Source organism: Prionailurus viverrinus, chromosome B3 (genome assembly GCF_022837055.1).
Source record: "Prionailurus viverrinus isolate Anna chromosome B3, UM_Priviv_1.0, whole genome shotgun sequence".
NCBI lineage: Eukaryota > Metazoa > Chordata > Mammalia > Carnivora > Felidae > Prionailurus > Prionailurus viverrinus.
The window spans coordinates 130,434,337-130,454,204 of NC_062566.1; the positions used below are offsets into that span (position 1 = coordinate 130,434,337).

At 39.8% G+C, this 19,868-nt stretch overlaps 1 protein-coding gene and 1 long non-coding RNA gene across 3 annotated transcripts in view; one reads left to right on the forward strand and one right to left on the reverse strand.

The window, feature by feature from the left end:
- Positions 1-10,110: 10,110 nt before the first annotated feature.
- PPP4R3A (protein phosphatase 4 regulatory subunit 3A) overlaps positions 10,111-19,868 on the reverse strand; it is a 38,359-nt gene continuing 28,601 nt past the window's right edge. For both annotated transcript variants that reach the window (XM_047862161.1, XM_047862160.1), the window contains exons 11-15: positions 14,668-14,837; positions 13,394-13,536; positions 12,624-12,814; positions 12,017-12,243; positions 10,111-10,961 (exon numbers count right to left, since the gene is read on the reverse strand). In XM_047862161.1, the coding sequence (XP_047718117.1) occupies positions 10,851-10,961; positions 12,017-12,243; positions 12,624-12,814; positions 13,394-13,536; positions 14,668-14,837 (842 nt within the window). In that variant the 3' untranslated portion in view covers positions 10,111-10,850. The remainder of the gene's footprint in view (positions 10,962-12,016; positions 12,244-12,623; positions 12,815-13,393; positions 13,537-14,667; positions 14,838-19,868) is intronic.
- LOC125167688 (uncharacterized) lies at positions 12,777-19,333 on the forward strand. Its single transcript, XR_007152889.1, has 2 exons — positions 12,777-13,073; positions 16,957-19,333. It is a non-coding gene; the product is annotated as an uncharacterized LOC125167688 (long non-coding RNA).

Consider the following 19,868-nt stretch of genomic DNA (forward strand, 5'->3'; position numbering starts at 1 on the left):
TTGGGTATTGTGGACATTTTAACAGTATTCTTCCAGTCCATGAGCATGGTATATCTTTGTATTTATTTGTGTCTTTTTCAATTTCTTTCATTAATGTCTTATAGTTTTCAGACTACAAGTCTTTCTCCTTGGTTAAATTTATTCCTATGTTGTTTTGTGGAGTTTTTAAATTTTTTTTTTAATGTTTATTTGTTTTCAAGAGAGAGCACGTGTGCGCGCACAAGTGGGGGAGGGACAGAGAGTGAGGGAGACACAGAATCCAAAGCACGCTCCAGGCTCCCATCTGTCAGCACAGAGCCCAACACGGGGCTCGAACTCATGAGCCATGAGATCATGACCTGAACTGAAGTCAGACACTTAACTGACAGAGCCACCCAGATGCCCCTTTGTGGGTTTTTTGGTTTTTTTTTTTTGATACAGTTGTGAATGTTATTGCTTTCTTAATTTCTCTTTCTGGTAGTTTTACTAGTGTCTAGAAATGAACAGATTTTTGTATGTTGTATCCTTCAACTTCACTGAATTCGTTTATTCTGGTACTTTTTAATGGAGTCTCTAGGATTTTCCATATATAGCATCGTGGCACCTGCAATTAGTGACTGTTTTACTTCTTTTCCATTTTGGATGCCTTTTATTTCTTGTCTGATTGCTGTGGCTCAGACTTCGAATACTTTGTTGAATAAAAGTAGCAAGAGTGAGCATCCTTGTCTTATATCTGATCTTAGAAGAAAAGCTTTAAGCTTTTTACCATTGAGTATGATGTGAACCATTGGGTATAATTTATTTTATATGGCCTTTATTCTGAGATGTGTTCCCTCTATACTCACTTTTCTGATAATTTTTTTTTAAATTTTTTTTTCAATGTTTGTTTATTTTTGATACAGAGAGAGAGCATGAACGGGGGAGGGGCAGAGAGAGAGAGGGAGACACAGAACCGGAAGCAGGCTCCAGGCTCTGAGCCATCAGCCCAGAGCCCGACGCGGGGTTCGAACTCACGGACCGCGAGATCGTGACCTGAGCTGAAGTCGGACGCCCAACCGACTGAGCCACCCAGGCGCCCCACTGATAATTTTTTTAATCATGAATGGATATTGAATATGGTCAGATGCTTTCTCTACATCTATTGAGCTGATCATATGGTTTTTACCTTTTAATGTATTGCATGGTTGTTTAATAGCATGTTGTTTAGCATCACATGTTTGTGTTTTTCCAGTTTGTCCTTATGGTTGGTTTCTAGTTTCATCCCACTATTGTCAGAAATGATGCTTAGTATGATTTCAGTCTTCTCACATTTATTGAGAGTTGTTTTGTGGCCTGCCATGTGTTCAATCTTAGGGAATGTTCCATGTGCACTTGAAAAGGTATGTGGCCTGCTGTTTTTTGGATGGGATGTTCTGTAAATATCTGGTAAGTCTATTTGGTCTAATGTGTCACTCAAAACCATCGTTTACTTATTGATTTTTCTGTTGGATGATCTATCCATTGGTGTAAATGGGGTGTTAAAGTCCCCTATTTTTATTGCATTACAGTGAGTTTCCCTTATTATGTCTGTTAATATTTGCTTTATATATTTAGGTGTTCCTATGTTGGGTTCATAAACCTTAAATTTCTGTATTGTTGGATTGATCACTGTATCATTATGTCATGACCTTATTGTCTCTTGGTATCATCTTTATTTTAAAGTCTATTTTTTCTGATGTAAGGATTGCTAACCTAGGTTTAGCATTTGCATGGAATATCTTTTCCCACCCTTCACTTTCAGTCTGTATTGGACTTTATGTTTGAAGCATCTCTTGCAGGTAGTATTCAGATGGGTCCTGTTTTTGTGTGTGTTTTGATGTGGACCTGCCTGGGCTTATCCTGTTTGGGGCTATGTTTCCTGGACCTGGATGTTTTTTCTTCCCCAGTTCGGGGGAATTTTCCAGCTATTATTTCTTCAATTAAGTTTTCTGCCCATTTCCCTGTTCTTTTTCTGGGCCCCCTATAATGTGAATGTTAATTATGCTCGATGCTGTCCCAGAGGTTCCTTAACCTAGCCTCATGTTTTAATATTCTTTTTTCTTATTGTTGTTTAGCCTGGATGATTTTCACTACCCTGCCTTCCAGATCACTGATCTCTTCTTCTGTACCTTCTTATCTGCCGTTGAGTCTCTCTAGTGTATTTTCTTTTTATTTGTTATTATATTCTCCAGCTCTGGTTGGCTCTCCATTTTCTGTTTTTTGAAGTTCTCACTGTGTTCATCTGTTGTTCTCTCAAGTCCATTGAACATCCTTATCTGTTTCCTTTTCTTTTTTCCTGAGGTTTGGTCTTGTTCTTTCATCTTGAACATCTTTCTCCATCTCCTCACTTTGCCCAGTTCTCTTATTATTATGTGTTGTTATGTATTACATCAGTTACCTTCCCCAGTTTTGAAGGCGTGGCTTTATGCAGAAGGGGTCTCTTGGGGCCCAGTAACACAACCCCCGCCCCCCGCCCCAGTCACCCAAACCAGGCACCATAGAAGTGTCCGTGTGGGCTGCGAGCACCCTCCTGTCGTGGCTGGATGGCATTGGCGCAGGCTCACTCGTGTGTGGGGCTGTCCCCCAGAGTGATTGCCTGTGCGGCTCGGGTGCACCTGGTATGGGTGTGCGAGTGTGCAGGCGTGGCCTTGGCCTGTCTGGCTCAGAGACCCGGCCACCACTGCCGCAGGCACATTGCCGTGAGGTAAGAGTGCTTCGAAGGGCTCTAGGGCTGGCTGAGCCTGCCCAGCACCTGAGGTGGGGTAGGGAGCCACTGGGGAGGGGCTCCAGGCCTGTCCCGTGGGTTGACAGAGCACGTCCTCAGGGGAGCACCTGGGAGGGGCCAGCAGTGGTGGCACAGTAGATGGTGACATTCAGAAAAGGCGCCTGCCGGCACTGGGCCTCCAGGTGGGAGGTGAGTGCCAAAACAAAACAACAAAACACAAAATGGCGCCCACCACTTTTCTCACATTGCCGGGGAGCAAGCATTCCAACGGATCCCTGCCCCTTTGACAGTGCCCTCATTTAGCGCGTGGGTTTCCTTCACATGTAACCCAGGCGCTTTTCAGACTGCTGCCTCTGCTGGAACTCAGCGATGAGACTGTGGGCGCGCCCTTCGAGAGCAGCGTCTTGGTTTCCCACTGCTCTTCCTCTCCCCGACAGTAAGCCCCCTCCATTTTCACAGCCAGGCACCCTGGGGGCTCATCTTCCCAATGCAGGTCCCCGGGCCGTGGAGCCCAATGTGGGGCCCAGACCCCTCGTTCCTTAGGGAGGGCCTCTACGTTCCTACAGTGCGGGTCCCCACCAAACCGTGTCTCCACCCCTCCGGTGTGTCACGTGGCTTTTCCTTACCTCCTTGGTTGGGTGTGATCTGTTCTGCTGGTTTTGGTTCCTCCCCAGAGGTGGTGGTTGTGTGTGTGTGTAGTCGTAGAATTTGGCATGTCTGCGGGAGGAGGTGAGCTCAGGATCTCCCTGCTCTGCCTTGGTCCTGAGCCTGATTTCTGTTTCTCATAGTTTGTTATTAGCGTATAGAAATGTAAGAGAGCTTTATATATTTATTTTGTATCCTGCATCCTTACTGACTTTGTTTAGTACTTCTTTTTTTTTTTTTTTTTAATTTTTTTTTTCAACATTTATTTATTTTGGGGACAGAGAGAGACAGAGCATGAACGGGGGAGGGGCAGAGAGAGAGGGAGACACAGAATCGGAAACAGGCTCCAGGCTCCGAGCCATCAGCCCAGAGCCCGACGCGGGGCTCGACCTCACGGACCGTGAGATCGTGACCTGGCTGAAGTCGGACGCTTAACCGACTGAGCCACCCAGGCGCCCCTGTTTAGTACTTCTAATAGCTTTTTGGTGGAACCTTCATTTTTTTCTATATAATATCATGTAATCTGCAAATAGTGACAGTTTTACTTCCTTTCCCGTTGGATGTCTTGTGTTTTTCTTTTTGCTTTTTTTTTTCAGCTAGGACATCCAATACTGTATTGAACAACAGTGGCAAGAGTGGGCATCCTTGTCTTGTTACTGATTTTAGAGGAAAAGCTTTTAGCTTTTCACCATTGACCAAGAATGTTAGCTGTAGGCCTGTTATATATGACCTTTATTTTGTTGGGATATCTTTATATATATATGCCTGATTTTTTCTGAGAGTTTTTATCATAATTAGATGAACTATGTCAAATGCTTTTTCTGCATCCACGGAGCTGATCCTATGATTTTTATCCTTCATTTTATTGATTTATCACATTGATTGAATTTGTGGATATTGAACCCTTATATGCCTGGAATAAATCTAGGTTCGTCGTGGTGCATGATTCTTTTAATGTATTGTTGAATTTGGTTTGATAATATTTTGTTGACCGTTTTTGCATCCGTGGTCTTCAGGGATGTTAGCTTGTCACTTTCTTTTCTTACGGTGTCCTTGTCTGATTTTGCTTTCAGGGCAATGCTGGCCTTGTATAATGAATTTGGAAGTTGTTCCTACCTTTTCTAATTTGTGGAAGAATTTGAGGATTGGTACTCTTCTTTAAATGTTTGCTAGAATTCACCAGTGAGGCCATCTGGTCCTAGACTTCTCTTGGGAAGTTTTTGATTACCGGTCTGTTCAGATTTTTGTCCATTTCTTCTTGACTTAATTTCAGTAGTTTTGTGTCTTTTTGGACTGGGTCCATTCTTACCTAAGTTACCGAAGTGTATTGGCATACAGTTAATCATAATATTACTTTCTAATTCTTTTTCTTTCTGTAAGGTGGATAACGATGGCCCCAACCAAATGTCTCTTGTTTCTGAATTGAATAATTGGAATCATTTTTCTTGGTCAAGCTCCTGTTTCTGTGAACAACCACGTGTGTGTTTTCCTGTACTCCAAGTGAGCCACTTCCAGTTAGGAAACTGCATCGGTAGAGCTTCTAGCAGACTGAGCTGAGGGAGGAGCAGGGGTGGGGATGAGTCACCACAGGTCCAAATGGCACAGACTCTTCACCGGTCTGAAGATTCTCGAGTGAACTTTTTTTCAGTCTGTTACGTGTCTTCAGCTAATTTGGAAAGCCCTGAAATGGTTGACTGTAATAATTTTGCCATTTTTAAATTGCTTTTTGAGGGAGGATCGGCCAGGCTCCTTACCCCGGGCCATCCCTGGATGTATAATCGTAACTAGTATATTGTATACTGGTCCCTACACTGCAGAGACTACGAGCGACTTCTAAAAGCAGGCAGTTTCAGGTTTTAAAAGGTCCGCACCGTAGCCCGTCTCCCTCCAGGTGGGGACTGTATTAGTGCACCATATTAAATGGCTGCTGTCCCTGGAAAAGCTGCCCGTGGGAGAGTTGCTGTCCGTGTACACATCAGCTCTGCCGTCCTCACGCTTGTGAAGTCACTCCCATTACAGACGGGGAAACCAAGGTTCAAGGAACTTGCCCACGGTCTGAATAACCGTGATTGTTCACACCCACAGCTTTCTGACTATGCTGTTGCCACATAGGTACTTTGTCCATGCCCTCGGCTTTTCACCACTTTCTACCAGGAAACCTGCTGTTAGAATACAGTCACCACTCGGTATGCATGGAGCACATATTGTGAGGTTTCCTGAGCGCTCCTTCAGCCTCTTTTATTTTATCTACCCCCATCACGGTCTTCCAGAACAGACCTCTTCCTGAGGTCTCAAAAGGGGTCAGGGTCAGGGGCTTGGGGGCGCGGTGGACTTCGGTGAAAGGTTTTCCCTAATAGCAATTCCTCACATTCCCTACCTAAACTTTTTGAAAGCCACCTGGGAATTCTAAAGGCCAAATTTTTCTGGGCTCTTAGTTTTGATGGAACTCCTACCTCACAGTACAAACCCGACAGAACCATCTTGGAGGCTGGTTAATAAACTGTCTCATGATTTCCTTATGTTCCTCTAGAGTAGGGCTTTACAAGTTAGAATGAGAACACCTGAGGTAGCAATTCACGAATTACAGTAACATTAAAGTAAAATTAATCTGCTTTTTTTTCTGTAAGGCAACAGGAACACATTCCTGTAGAAAGATATTTGGTGATAAAATTAAGTGCTGCAATTTTTGATCACATTTTTCAGGCTCTTTATCTAAAATGAATTATTCTTTTTTTTTTTTTACGTTTATTTATTTTTTTTGAGACAGAGACAGAGAGAGACAGAGCATGAACGGGGGAGGGTCAGAGAGAGGGAGACACAGAATCTGAAACAGGCTCCAGGCTCTGAGCTGTCAGCACAGAGCCTGACGCGGGGCTCGAACTCACAGACCGCGAGATCATGACCTGAGCCGAAGTCGGCCGCTTAACCGACTGAGCCACCCAGGCGCCCCTAAAATGAATTATTCTTTAAGAAATAAAGAAAAGGAATCCCTTTTATCAAGTTACTGAGAAGTATCAGTTGATCAATCCTCCATAGGAAATCTATCTGCCTGACCTATGTGCCGTCTACCTACCATCTGTGTTCTAATAGCTGCACAAGAGAGAGTCGCATAAATCTGGGGCCCGCCTTCTAGGATCTCATGTTCCAGGAAATATGCCAAGATGTAAAAGTTTAATAGAATGAGGCTTAATAAACACTCCATCCCAATAGGCAAGTGTTGTTTGGAATTGGTAGCTCATGGCTTGGTCCAGTGATAAAAGGCAGGGGTCTGTACTTACAGGCAAAGATCTATGATCGAAAGACCAGTGAGAGAGAATGACTTAAAGGTGCTGGAGCCAGGGATGAACAGACCAGGAAAGCCTAAACAGAATTTTAGGGGTTGCTGAAATAACTCAATATAGGGTTAATTCTGTGAACTTGAGATAGCCCTTTGTTGGTATTTCTAACCTGAGGCAGGACAGGAGACAGGACAGAGGTCTCAAGTCTTCCCCTTATATCCACAGAGTGGGAATCTCATGGTCAAGGAGTCAAACTCTTAACTACGTAAGGGCATCAGCCAAAAGACTTCCCCAGTGTGTATAATCTGTGTGCACCTTACTCCATCTTTCATTCACCCAGTAAACGTTTTGGAGAGCCATCTGTGGGCTAGGGTATCTTGCTAGGTACTATGGAAACAAAGTTGAAGAGGATATAACCCCTTCCTCAAGGAGGGAGTAGTGTCAGGGGCACATTTCCCAAGGTTGAAAGATGAATATAAGTTTATCAGCAGGCAAGGCAAGAAGAGCATTCAAAGGGGCACATGACAGATTAGGCAGTCTTGTAGGGCACAGCATGATTGGACAGGGACATTAACATGCCCTGGCTGGAGCTTGGGAAGATGAGCACCCAAGACGGGGCAGTAGAGAATCCCAGCATTTAAGGGATAAACAAGGGAGCTATCAAAGGAAGAGAGCATCTGCTACTATCCACGGTATTCTCCATACCTTGGTCTCTATTAACACCACGTGCTTAAAGATTTGACCTAAGTGTCAAGAAACATAAGGATGGAGGGGTGCTTGGGTGGCTCCGTCAGTTAAGCAAGCGTCTGACTCTGGATTTTGGCTAAGGTCATGATGTCATGGTTCGTGAGATCGAGCCTGGCGTGGGGCTCTGCACTGACAACGTGGAGCCTGCTTGGGATTCTCTCTCTGCCCCTCTCGCTCTCTCTCAAAATAAATAAACTTTAAAAAATATACATAAGGATGGAACAAGGGTCCACTCCAAATTTGTAGGTAGAATGTGACTTACACTAGAGCAGTGTCTTTGGAATAGTAGGAATAGAATTTAAATCAAAACCCATTCAGCATCATGTTGGAGAAATCAGTGTTCCCTACGAGTCGATGGAAGAACTTAACCTGGGACAGCAAAAAGGTCAAGTAAACTTCTGTCTCCAACCAGAGCTATTTTAAGGACCAAGACATCTGACTCCACTAGACATTTATCTGTCTGAAGAGAGGTGCTCCACAGTTTCCTTTCAGAACTATTCTCAGGAGCCAAGATGAAAGGCAGAGAAAGGAATCAAACTGGCTTACCAGTTTATACTGGGTATCACAATATACTATTTCCCCATTTCCCCGTGTTCTCTGAGTGTCCCAGTATAACAGCAGACAATAATCCAGCCCATACAAATTTGTTTTTATAATCCTCTTGCTCAAAATGGATATTATGGCAGAAAAAGTTAATATAACCTTGTATATAAGAATTTTGAAGGTCCTAAATTTTCCTCCAAAAGTGATTTTGACCGTGCTGTTTAAACAGTTATGATAAATACCAAAACTCTGTTGAGAAACTGAAAAGTTTTCCACTTAAAGAGATCTTCTAATATCAACTGCTTGCTATTCTATTCTTATCTTGGTAACTTTACGAAGACTACTGCTTAAGGACAAAAGTAGGAGGAATGTGTCCCCCGTTCCATGCTTCTCTCCTTCATTTCCAAATTCACAAAAACTGACTTCCAGAGAAAATCATGTGCAAGATTTGAGTATAGTCAGGCAGGGAAAAAACTATCAGGCTTCAATTCTATTTAAAAAAAAAAAAAAGCCAGGGTGGCATTTCTGGACCAGAAAGGATATCAAGGTGTTTCATGTAGTTGTCTTTTTCAGAAGTTGTTGGGAAATCACCCCACAGAAATGCAATTTTTGTTTTTCATTTTAAGCACTGCAAAATGAGCAAAAGAGCCAATAGGTATCATTAAAATGGAAAATAAGAATTTCTAACTTCACACCATTATATTTACATCTGTTTTCAAGACCGTATCTATTCAACAGTACAGGCTTTTGAGTCAGGTGGACCTGTCAATTCAAGTGTTGTCCTTCTAGCAATTTATTGCTAAGTTTCCCTCTGCAAAGTGATCAGCTGTTTTAGAACTAATTTCTATTATAGCAGTTGGTGTCAGTTTTCTGCTTCAGTACCTGTAATTGCTAATAGCTGAGAAAATGCAACTATCCATCAATGAAGGGGTATCTCTTACCTGTTAAGGGCCAATAGTTAACTACTGGACCGGAATTTATGAAAGCATGGGGTGCTCCTCCCCTCTACTCAGAGCTGTGAGAACACCAAGACAAGTGTTCCAGGAGCCCAACCAGCAGTGAGTTTAAACTGTACGGTTAAGGCACAAACATGGGACTTGCTAGGTAACAAAGGAAGACGTAATATAATTAAACTTAAGATCTTTCTTCGCTTTATTGATAAGGTAACTTGATTAACTTCAATTATTAATAGCCAGAACTGGAGTCTCCGAAGTATCTCTAGACTGTAGTGAAATACACTTAAACGCTTATAGTTAATTATGCACCCAAAATTTGTTTAAAAAAACAGCCGACAATAAAACTTGTTTCATGACTGTAACAAGTTATCACTTCCTGGTTTTCTTTCCAACTATTAAATATAACCTTGTTTTTGGTACCACATGTTAGAATTTACTGAGGACTAAGCAAAAGAGTAGAAGCACACAGTGCTTGTTAGATTAACTCAGTTAAAAGTATGATACTTAAAATAGTATCATTTCCTGGATATGGATTTTTATTCACATTTGTAAACCCATTCTTAAGTTCTAAAAGCTTATTTAAAAAAAAAAAAGTGAGGGTATGTGATGTCAAGGTATGTTTTCACTTCCTTAAAAGAATTTTAACACCTACGACAATAAAAGGAACCTATTTAAAAATACTGTTGCACTAAGGTGATAGCTGATGGTCCTTTGGCCACGTATTTATTTAGGGACCACCACTTACAACTCCAGCTGGTATTCCAAAGGGAGTAGTTAAAAAAGAAAAGAAAAGAAAAGAAACATACAACTAATACAATTTCTCTTACTCTTCACTTTTCTTTTTATTATTCAAAAGTCAAATATGTTATTTTTAAATCATCCAGCCTCAATTTAGATTTAATGTACCGTCATTTTCCCAAGATATGAAATTTCAGAATCTCTTTGGAATACTAATTTCACGTTTCTAGGTTTAACAAAATGGTTGAAATTTTAAATTCCACTCTATTTCCCTGAATTCTCAAGACAGTTGCTGATGTAAATTTTAATATAAAATATTTAGTCACAAAATAGTATTGCTTTTGTATGCACATAGTTGTAAGATTACTTTGTTTTTGTCAATAAAAACTATACCATCTTTCATAAAACTCTAAACAAATTAAGAACTGTGATGTAGAACCAAAATTACACATGGTAAAACAGGTACCAGCACAACGTTAGGTTATATTACATCCAAAAAGGTTTTAATGGTCCCAAATATATATACTCAACAGCTAAGCATACACTCAGGGGAGAAAAAAATCAAAACCAAAATGAAACCAAAAAATTATGACACAAATGACCACATCTAGAATTCCACTCAATCTTTAATCAAGTAGGGACAAATCCCCACTTTAAAAAAAAATCTGCAGTTTGAAGGGCAAAGGGAACAGATAAAAAAGAGGAAACTTTATATTCGCCCCTCCCCCAAAGAGGTTTTCCAAACCTGTTGTAGCTTGACTAAAATGCTCAGAATGTATGATTTTAAAGGCAGGTCTCTTTATACAAAGAAACTGCTGGCATTCTTAACTAGTGAAGAATCAGGGCACAAGAGCCTATTCTTCTGAGTCTCAAACGTGGTCCGAGAAAGCATATTCTGATTGTAGCAACTGACCAGTCAATCCAGAGTTCCACTTACAAAACCCCTGCCCTGTTGGCTTTTTGTTTCCATTTCCTTCCCTGAGAAAAGGGCAATGTGTGGTCCAAGCTGGAGAGCTCAAAGGCTTAAGTCTTTCCCCTAAATGTATAATATCCCCTCCTCCTGCTCCATTGAATTGGCACTTGATGAGCAGAAGTCAAGTGTGGGAGGCTGATCTGGATCAGTCATTCACAAGAGACCACTGCTTTGTTGTGGATTTTGTAGGGGGGAGGGGTAGAGAACCAGTTTTCTCAACAGGTACTGATCAGAGGCAGTTGCCATTATTAGGACTCAAACTTTGCTTTCTTTGACAACGGTAGCGTGTCTTCCTTGTCTTCATCCTCATCATCGTCTTCATCATCATCAGGATAATCTACCAGACCCACGAGGCCTCCCTGTTCAGAAATAAGGTTTATTTTTTTTTTTTTAAACTACATTTCCAGCACATATTTTAAGTCTAGATAAAGGATACAGATTCCCCCCTCCCAATATACTGTGTGGTTACGTGAGATTAGATGCAACTGAAATTCACTGTATTTTCCCTAAGTTTTCCGTAATAAAATTTTTAGTCTGTAATCCTAACAAATCACCCAGGAGATGGAATCAGTAATTACTGAATTGAAAAAATGTTTTAAAATTTAATAGTGCATTAACAAACTACAGAAGATCAACAGACCAGGAGGGCAGACCATTAGAAGTTAGGAAAGGGAGTCTGCCTTTCCTTCCAGCTTCCTTTTAGACCCGTGCCTTCGCCAGAAACCACTGCAGCTCTATTTAGGAGGCTGTGGAAGAAGTCCCACCGCTCTGTGGTCCCTTCACTTCAGCATCTCTCAGATTCACTTCTTAGCCCTTAGGGGTCTCGTGCAATTGTCAAAGAAAAAACAACTGTGGGTGGGGCACTGTATTCCCGATTTAGATCAACGAATTCCAAATGCCCAGTCTGCTAGTCCTGGGCAGCATAAGGTGACCCAGGGAATGGGTTTTTATCCTAAGATTATGTCTTGTCCACATTTTTGGTGTTAAAATTTTGATCCTTTCTTATAGGAAAAGAGATGATGGTTAATTCTTTTTTATAAACCTTGCTTGGAAAAATAGTGTTGGGAATGTCCAGGTATTTATTTTTCTTCCACACAAGTCTTTATCTGGGTGTTAATTGGGAAAGTTGATAAAGAATAACTTTAAAATTTTGTGTATGTTTTGAAACAAATCTGAACCGGAGTTCTAAAACACAAACCACCAAAATAATTTATTCAGACTTTGGTATTGGTCATAAAAAACTTTCAGAAATTGCTCAAGTTCTGCATACATTCAGGTAGTAGTGGGAGGATTATTCATTCCCTCTAGTTCAGAAGGGTTTGATCAGTTCCAAAAGACAGTACCCAAAGGAAATCTCAGTCACAGTTACTGTTGAACCAGATTAAATGAGAAAGGCCTGGAAGTCAAAATGTACCTTGGTAGTAATAGCTGCCGTCTGAGATGTACTTTTAGGGACAGATCCAGGAGAGCCTGGAGATCCTGGGGATCCCGGGGATCCCGGCGAACCAGGCAGATTTGCTGCAGGTGACTGGCTGGTGAGATTAGTTTTTGTTCCACTAGAGAGGGAAAGCTTGAAACTTGGGCTCTGCCGACCAGAAAGATTCGTTTTCAGAAGCACCTCTTTTTCCTCACTTTCTTTTACTAAAAATAAGAATATTGTCAATAGTTGTCACCCATACTTGTCTTTTTTTAATCCCCCCAAATGAGGTGGCACTAAACACAATTTCCTAGCTTACTCCTTTGCTGGGGGAAAACACATGTTCAACACGCTACTGAGAAGGGATGAAACCTTCCTTCTGTATCCAGTGTTTCCACCCTTCCCGAAATAATCTAGTTCTCCTAAGTCAAATTAAGAAAATTTAGTCCATGCTTTCACCCCCAGCCATTAAGTCACATTCTGTAAAAGCAACTAAGTCTTTGAAATCTAGGTCACGACACAAAGTAGATACTCGTTTTCTCAAGAAAGAGAGAAAGAAACCAGGGTGGGAAAGCTGTCATTTTTGCCCAGCTTTTCAACATACATTTCTTCCTTTCCATGAATTTACTTATTGGATCCATAATATCATCATCGTTTTTAGTTTTGTCAGATGGAGACACGACAGCTTCACCATCTTCCATGTCATCCTCATCAGTGTTAAACCACATCTCCTCTTCGTCTTCTAGTGTTCTGGCGTCTCTTCGATACCTGTGATTCCTCAAAATGGACCGCATGCTAGGAGTAAAGAGAAGAAAGTAAACCGACTCCTCCACAGACTCCTTTAGACAGTCTTCAAAGTGGTGCTCCGAATTAGACCGTCTTAACAGAGCAAGGAGAGAACAGATTTATACACAGGCTAATGACGAACCAGACTCTACCCAACCAGATTTTTCATATATGATTGAAAAAGTCCACCATCTCTAGTATTATGGATCAGTTATTAAACTTGTTAACATCAGGAATTAATCCTAATTCATGGATTTTTAAGTCTACCGTAAGTATGTGAATTCAGGCATTTAGAAAAATATACGAGATTTCTTAAGTAACTGGTAACAAAGTAATTCAAAGCAAATCAATGAAGCCCCATTGCCACATAAGTGTTGGGTTTTCTTTTTTACTATCTAGTCTGATAAATGCCTAAAGAAGAGTCCAAGACCAAGCCAATATCCACCTACACCTTCAGGACAACATTCACGTTGGCCATTGCAGGAAACTACAACGCCCGCTTATCCCATCCCTTCCTCCCCCAGCCAGGCCAGAAAGAGGCACCACCGTCGAACTTGAATGAATAGATTAAAAAATGTAGTAATTTACCTGTCAAGTTTGGGATTATCTTGCCTTTCTCTTTGTTGTTCAAATCTCAGTTTTAATCCTTTAAATGTCTGTACATAATCTACGTCTTCCAGCGCTTTCCAGTAATTTTCAATTACATGAGCAGTTAATGATTTTATATCTTCCTACAGAAAAGAATTATAATGAAAACATACAATAGGAAAATGTTACTTTTGCTGAGAGGAGGCTTAATTGTAGAGAATTCAATAACCTGCTCCAAACAGATGAACTTCATAAAATTATAAGCCAGTCTTAATCAAATGCTGAAAATGGGCATAATTGGCTATGCTACGTACCAAAGTGTCTCTGATTTTTGGTGTATCTCAGAATTAACGGGTCTTCCCAAAGTAAATGCCCAGGTCCTACCCCAGATGATTCTTAAATTTAAGTAAGTGTGGGGTGGGATCAGCACATCACAGAAAAGTGCTAGAGACAGATGGTGGTGATGGTTGCACAACAGTGTGAGCGCACTTAATGCCGATGAATTGTACGCTTTTTAAAAAGGCAAATTTTGGGGGTTTCTGAGGGGCTCAGTTGGTGAAGCACCTGACTCGGTTTCAACTCAGGTCATGAGCTGCACACATGCTCAAATATTTTTTTTTAAAAAGGCAAATTCACATTATGTATGTTTCACCATAATTTTAAAGCATGTCACAGAAAATTCTAACACACTGTTTGAGAACCACTAGCCTACTCTATTACTAAAGATTCAGAAGTCTGTAATGAAATTATTCTTTAAATTTTTTTTAACGTTTGAGAAACAAACAGAGCACGAGTGGATGAGGGGCAGAGAGGGAGGGAGACACAGAATCCGAAGCAGGCTCCCAGGCTCTGAGCTGTCAGCACAGAGTCCGACGTAGGGCTCAAACCCACAAACTGTGAGATCATGACCTGAGCTGACGTCGGCACTTAACCAACTGAGCCACCCAGGCACCCCTGAAATTGTTCTTTGAAAGTATATAGGGAAAAGTCACAATTCCAGAAGCCCTCAAAGTTTTGATGTGGTTTTTGTTAATTCTACTTTCTTAAAATGATTACCATGATGGTGTTAAATCAGTCGTCAAACTATCCTGTAAAGGATTCACAGCTGCTGAGAGACTGTATTACTTTGAACTGAATCCCTTACAAGCTTCTGGTTACAATGGGTTTTCTTTTTAAAATTTTCTCCAAGTATAATCTCAAGCCACAATATCAATAATGCATATTCAGTATTCTCAATTAAAACCAAAATTCTAACTGGAAAATACAGAACCTACCACTCTAATAAATTCAAACATCTCTATAATGGCAGAGTTCATCAGATTGTAGCGGGATCCGTTGTTGAGAAACGCTTTGACAACTGGCTCGAACAAAAAACTTTTCATTATGTAGCGGTTGTAAAACTCATCTTTTAATCCAATAATCTTTCTCTTAAAACGAAGAGCACCTGAAACACAGAGGCATCGTTGTTCAAATTATATACCCCACTTCCATATTTTAGATTAAAACAAAACAAAACAAAAAAACCTGTGTAATAAATAATTCTTCGTGCAGTGTTAGGTTACCGCTTCCAGAAGTATGTACCTAAGGAACAGGGATCACAAAAGGGTTACCAGAAAAATGTATTCTGGAAATAGTGTATGTCATGATAGAACACAAGTCTCAGAGAGTGGAAAAATTCTGGAACCTACTAATGACCAAAACGTACTTCACATCTAAAATAAGAGCTAAAACGGGGCTGACAAATGAATTAAGCTTTATACTAAAGATGAGAAAATTCTAAATATGTCCTTCTACAGTCACCTTGAAAACAACAGAAAAACCATTGTTTTATTAGGGCAATCCACGTATAATTTGATATTCATTATTTTTGGACACTCTTACTATTCTGCATCAGAGTTCTGGGTTTATGATGGCTGATCTGTCAATGTGTCAGGAGCACTACTACAAACCCACAAAACTCTGCATGACCCATAACTTGCCTTCCCATAATTTTGAAATAAATTTAGAGAATGTTGCTTTTAAAACGTGGTCCTCTAGGCTTATTGCAGCGAGTATGCTTTTTAACTTTTTTTCCTAATTTTCCTTTTTACAATTAATTAGGCTTTAACTTACAGATTAAAAGGTATATTTACATCTTGAGGTATGGGGAGTTACTTAAGTCACCATTCGTCAAGATCCAAATATACTCAGACAGCTAGACAAACCCTCTTTACCTAAATGGAGTTTATCAGTAAGTTAATGCCCCAGTTATTGTAAACAGTTCAAAAAAGCATACTCACTTCATGCAGTCACATCGTCTTCGGTTGGCAAGATTAATTATTGTGTTTGTATTTTGGTTTCTTTGGAGATCATAGAAGTGGCTCGTTAAATTGCCAATTTGTTATTAATCAAGTCCTTCATGAGCAGGTAGCCAGGCAACCATGCTGACACGGTTTCTGGGTGGGAAGGCAGAGGAGTAAAGCAGCTCAATTTTTCTTTAGTTGGCAGAAAAGAGGTCCACAAGTGAATGCCCATTTAGGTACAAGCTGGTTATAAACTGCCTTAACAATGCAACTTATTGAAGAGTGTCTCTTTCTAAAGTGACACTCTGGGCAGGGAATTTCAAAATAATGTATAGAAGAGGAATTGCATTTTTTTTTCAACTACTGAATTATTTTCAAATACAAAAGCATGGTGAAATTAAGACATTTTAAACAGTAAGAGGCACCTGTGTGTTAAGTCAAGCCTAACAAGGGTTTATTTTCCCAAAACAGTGATTTTAGAGTTTGGTTTTTTTGTGATGTCACTTGACAAAGGAACTTAGTGAGGCAGTTCCATTTGTCAGAATAAAAAACAATCCATTGGAGCTCAGGCCAGATGTTCAGTTTTTAGTAATTAAGGCACGAGCTATTGTTTCAAGAATCAGTACTCTGAACTCTGCAGGCTTTGTGGAGACTTGTGTCCTACCATAACACACGCTAGCTGCACCCTGTGGTCTGCGTGCGGTTCCTAATTGGTAAGAAACTCTCTTCCTAGAATTCACTAAGACCGAGGTGTGCAGTGGGACCACTATTTCCTCAAGAGCAGTTCTGTCCAGAAACTGCTGGTGTAGATGGAAGACGGTTCTACTGGTCTTTGTTTTGTTCCTCCTTTCCATTTGCCCTCATTTATTTATATCCAGAAGTGGGTCACGTCCACTCAAAGTCTTCCCCAAAAGCAAACCTGCATCAAGAGTATCCAACCACTACTTGCTGTTGAATAAAGGTTGCTTTCAAAAATTTACCAGTGAGTTCTATCAAGTCAAGTTGCTCAGAGTAAATTAGAGAAAGCTTCTGGGAGAGGCCACAGTGGCATAACTGGAGGACTTTCGATGTAAAGTGCACTCTGCTTCCATGCTTCCCTCTAAACTTTATCAACATTCCAGGAATCTCTGGTGCTTCGTTTCAATCATCTCTAAAGTCATTCCTCTTTACCTCACACAACGGGAGATTTCGTGTCACAAGTTGAGACTTTTTGCCTCATATGTAACTAATGTGGCCAAATAAAGCATCTACAGTAACATTTTTATTTCATTCCTTTTATAGGTGTCCACATCTTTAACAAAAAAACTAGACATGAACCCTGAAAAACCAAGGAAATAAGACGGATAAAACTGCTCTATGTATATATCTAACCTATAAAGGCCTACATTGTGAAAGGACTGCTGGTCTCCCCTACAGAACCGATTTGTTGGCTTTAGGATAAAAGCCTTCTAATAAGCAGCGGATGTTAAAAAAAAAAAAAAAAAAAAAAGGCAAGTTCGGTGAAGTTCCCAACTTGTTTACATTTAACCACTCATTCGTTACCTGCTGTCCTTATAATCTGGCGTCTAAATTCACTTATAATGAACACTGTACCTAACGTTTTCTTTCAATGTGATGTTAGCAGACTGAAAATGTTCTACATCTCCTCAAATTTATACTTCGTTCTTTAAGAAATCCTCGATCCAAAACTCCTACTCTATACTCTACAGCCAGTCCTAGAGTGCTTATTCCTTATGACTGGCATCCTCTTCCAGAAACTACTCATGTTCTCAATCTGGGAAGACAGCCACACGGAGAATAATTTGAGAGTGAGTTAGGTTTAATGCTAACTCCGTTCGGAAAATGCGAAGAATAAAGCATAACTAAGGTTTTCCTACAATATAAAGCTTCCCTGAAATGAAATCTCTTCATCGTTCTCATTAAATTTTGAGACCTTTTCTTGATGATACTGCAAGCAAAATAATGAGATCAAGAACTGCGAACCAAAAGCCCTTTTTATCCCTCTCCTGCCACTCTCCCACTGGACTCGTGTGTTCTACCTACACCAAACCATTAACATGTCACACTTTCCCCACATCTGCACATTAGCTGTGTGTTCAACTAAGCATGCCACGTTCTCCCATGACCAATACAACCCAGTTTACCTCTTTTGCAAAATTTTCCTGATCTGACTCATTCGTGGAGAATAAATTCTTTCCACTATGCTTCCAAACACACCTCAATATAGTACTTAGGGCATTGTATTTTGATTTTTATAGGACTATCTCCTAATGAACTCTGATCCCTTTGACAGCTGAGTCCAGGTCTTAATCATCTTCATTTTCTTTGTACCAGGTATTTAGCATACTTCATCAAGTCTAAGATGCCACTGATTACAAGAAACTTTTTCTACTCTAAGAAAACCAAACCAACCAAACTATCATTCACAACAACATGCCATTAATTTTAAGACTCACCTTGATCTCACAGATGACAAATGTCTAAAATGCAGAGCTTAGTTCTGACAAAATAGGATAGTAGGTACTTGATACATTTATTGAAATAAATGATCAACATACTCATTTATTTAGTTTTTCCATTCTGTCCTAAACTGCCTTTCCCCGCACTTGAACAAAACCTTCTATTTTAACACGAAAGAAGTGTTCATTATGAATTCACTCTCAATTTAGTCAGGGGGCTCTCACTTTTGCTGTGGTTGGTATAGAAGGAAAATGAGTGAGTTTAAAAAGCCCTTCTTTTGCAAATGCTGAGCTCATTGATAGTACATTAGTAAGGCAGGACTGAAATAATGCATTTTTTTTTTTGTTGTCCCATTTATTTTTTTGTTGTTCTTAGCAGTCTAGATTAATGCCACACATGCTCCGAGTTACTTTTGGCTGAAAAAGTTTACCAAGGGTAGCATCAAAGTTTCAGGACAATCAACAGAAACTAATTTTACTAAATATCTGAAAGTTGAAAAATGAAAATATACTATGACTACGTGTAGTCTCAGTCCATACTGCTGTGTGTACATTGGCCCAAAAAACTAAGTCAACTAGCGGTTACCCTGATAAAAATGTTTAATGTTTTTAGAAGGAAATCTATTTCTACTTACTACTTTAAAGATAAAATATTGTAGAGCAAATCAACATCAGACACATCCTTATAAAAATAATGTTCTTTTAATGTTAAGGATATTTTAAAAATCCATTAAGTAAAAAAATTGTAAAAGAAGTTAAAAAAATAGCAAAAAATGGATATACATGTATATACATATATTCAGGCCTTCAATTAGTGAATGACTGTGATGCCTTTAAACAATGACAAAACAACCAAACTTACCCATAAAAACCAAAAGACAAATTACCAGCAGACATTTTATGGAGCCTCTAAGGTACCCCCACATTGGTCTGTCAACTTACCAAAGCCTGGCTGCTACATGATCAAGTACATTCTCAGATAACCTATTTGCAATTCTGAAACATGTTTTATTTCAACAAATAGGGCCTTAACACAGTTAAGTTTTGAAAAACGTGTACAACTAAGAACAATCCATGTGTTGCTCTAAGAGAGCTGACAAACTTTTCCCATAAAGGTTTACAAGTCCACATTTTAGGCTTTATTAAGCCACATATGTATGGCATCTGTAGCGTTTTTTTTTTTTTTTTTAACAACCCTTTAAAAAACATGAAAACCACTTTTCAGCTTGTAAGTTGTGCAAAAATAGACCACAGCCTGGATCTGGTCACCTCTGAAGTCTGCCCCTCTCGCTCTGAATTGTCAGAGGTAATAAAATGTTATACTGTCCGGCACTGGTTGTTGTATGTGAAGTGATGAATCACGGTATATACACTGTATGTTAGCTAATCTGACAATAAATTATATGTTCAAAAAAATGTTATATTGTCAAATAGAAATAAACATGAGAAAAAAGTATTTGTGCTGGGCATTTTGTAACTCGGAATGTGTTTTAGGAAGTCAGTGCTGTTAGCTATAAATTTTCCAAATTACAAAAATATTCTTCATGATTTAGTGTGAGACCCAGGAACGCCTAATTTATAATTAGTAATGCAGTCCTAAAAAAGTTACGGAGATCAAATGATCTAAGGTGCCATTTTAATAATGGAATACTTTAATATTAATTTTGTAGATGCACACCAACCCCTTCGCTTATATAACTGAGAAATATGCAAATGAGGAAAATCATCTCAAAA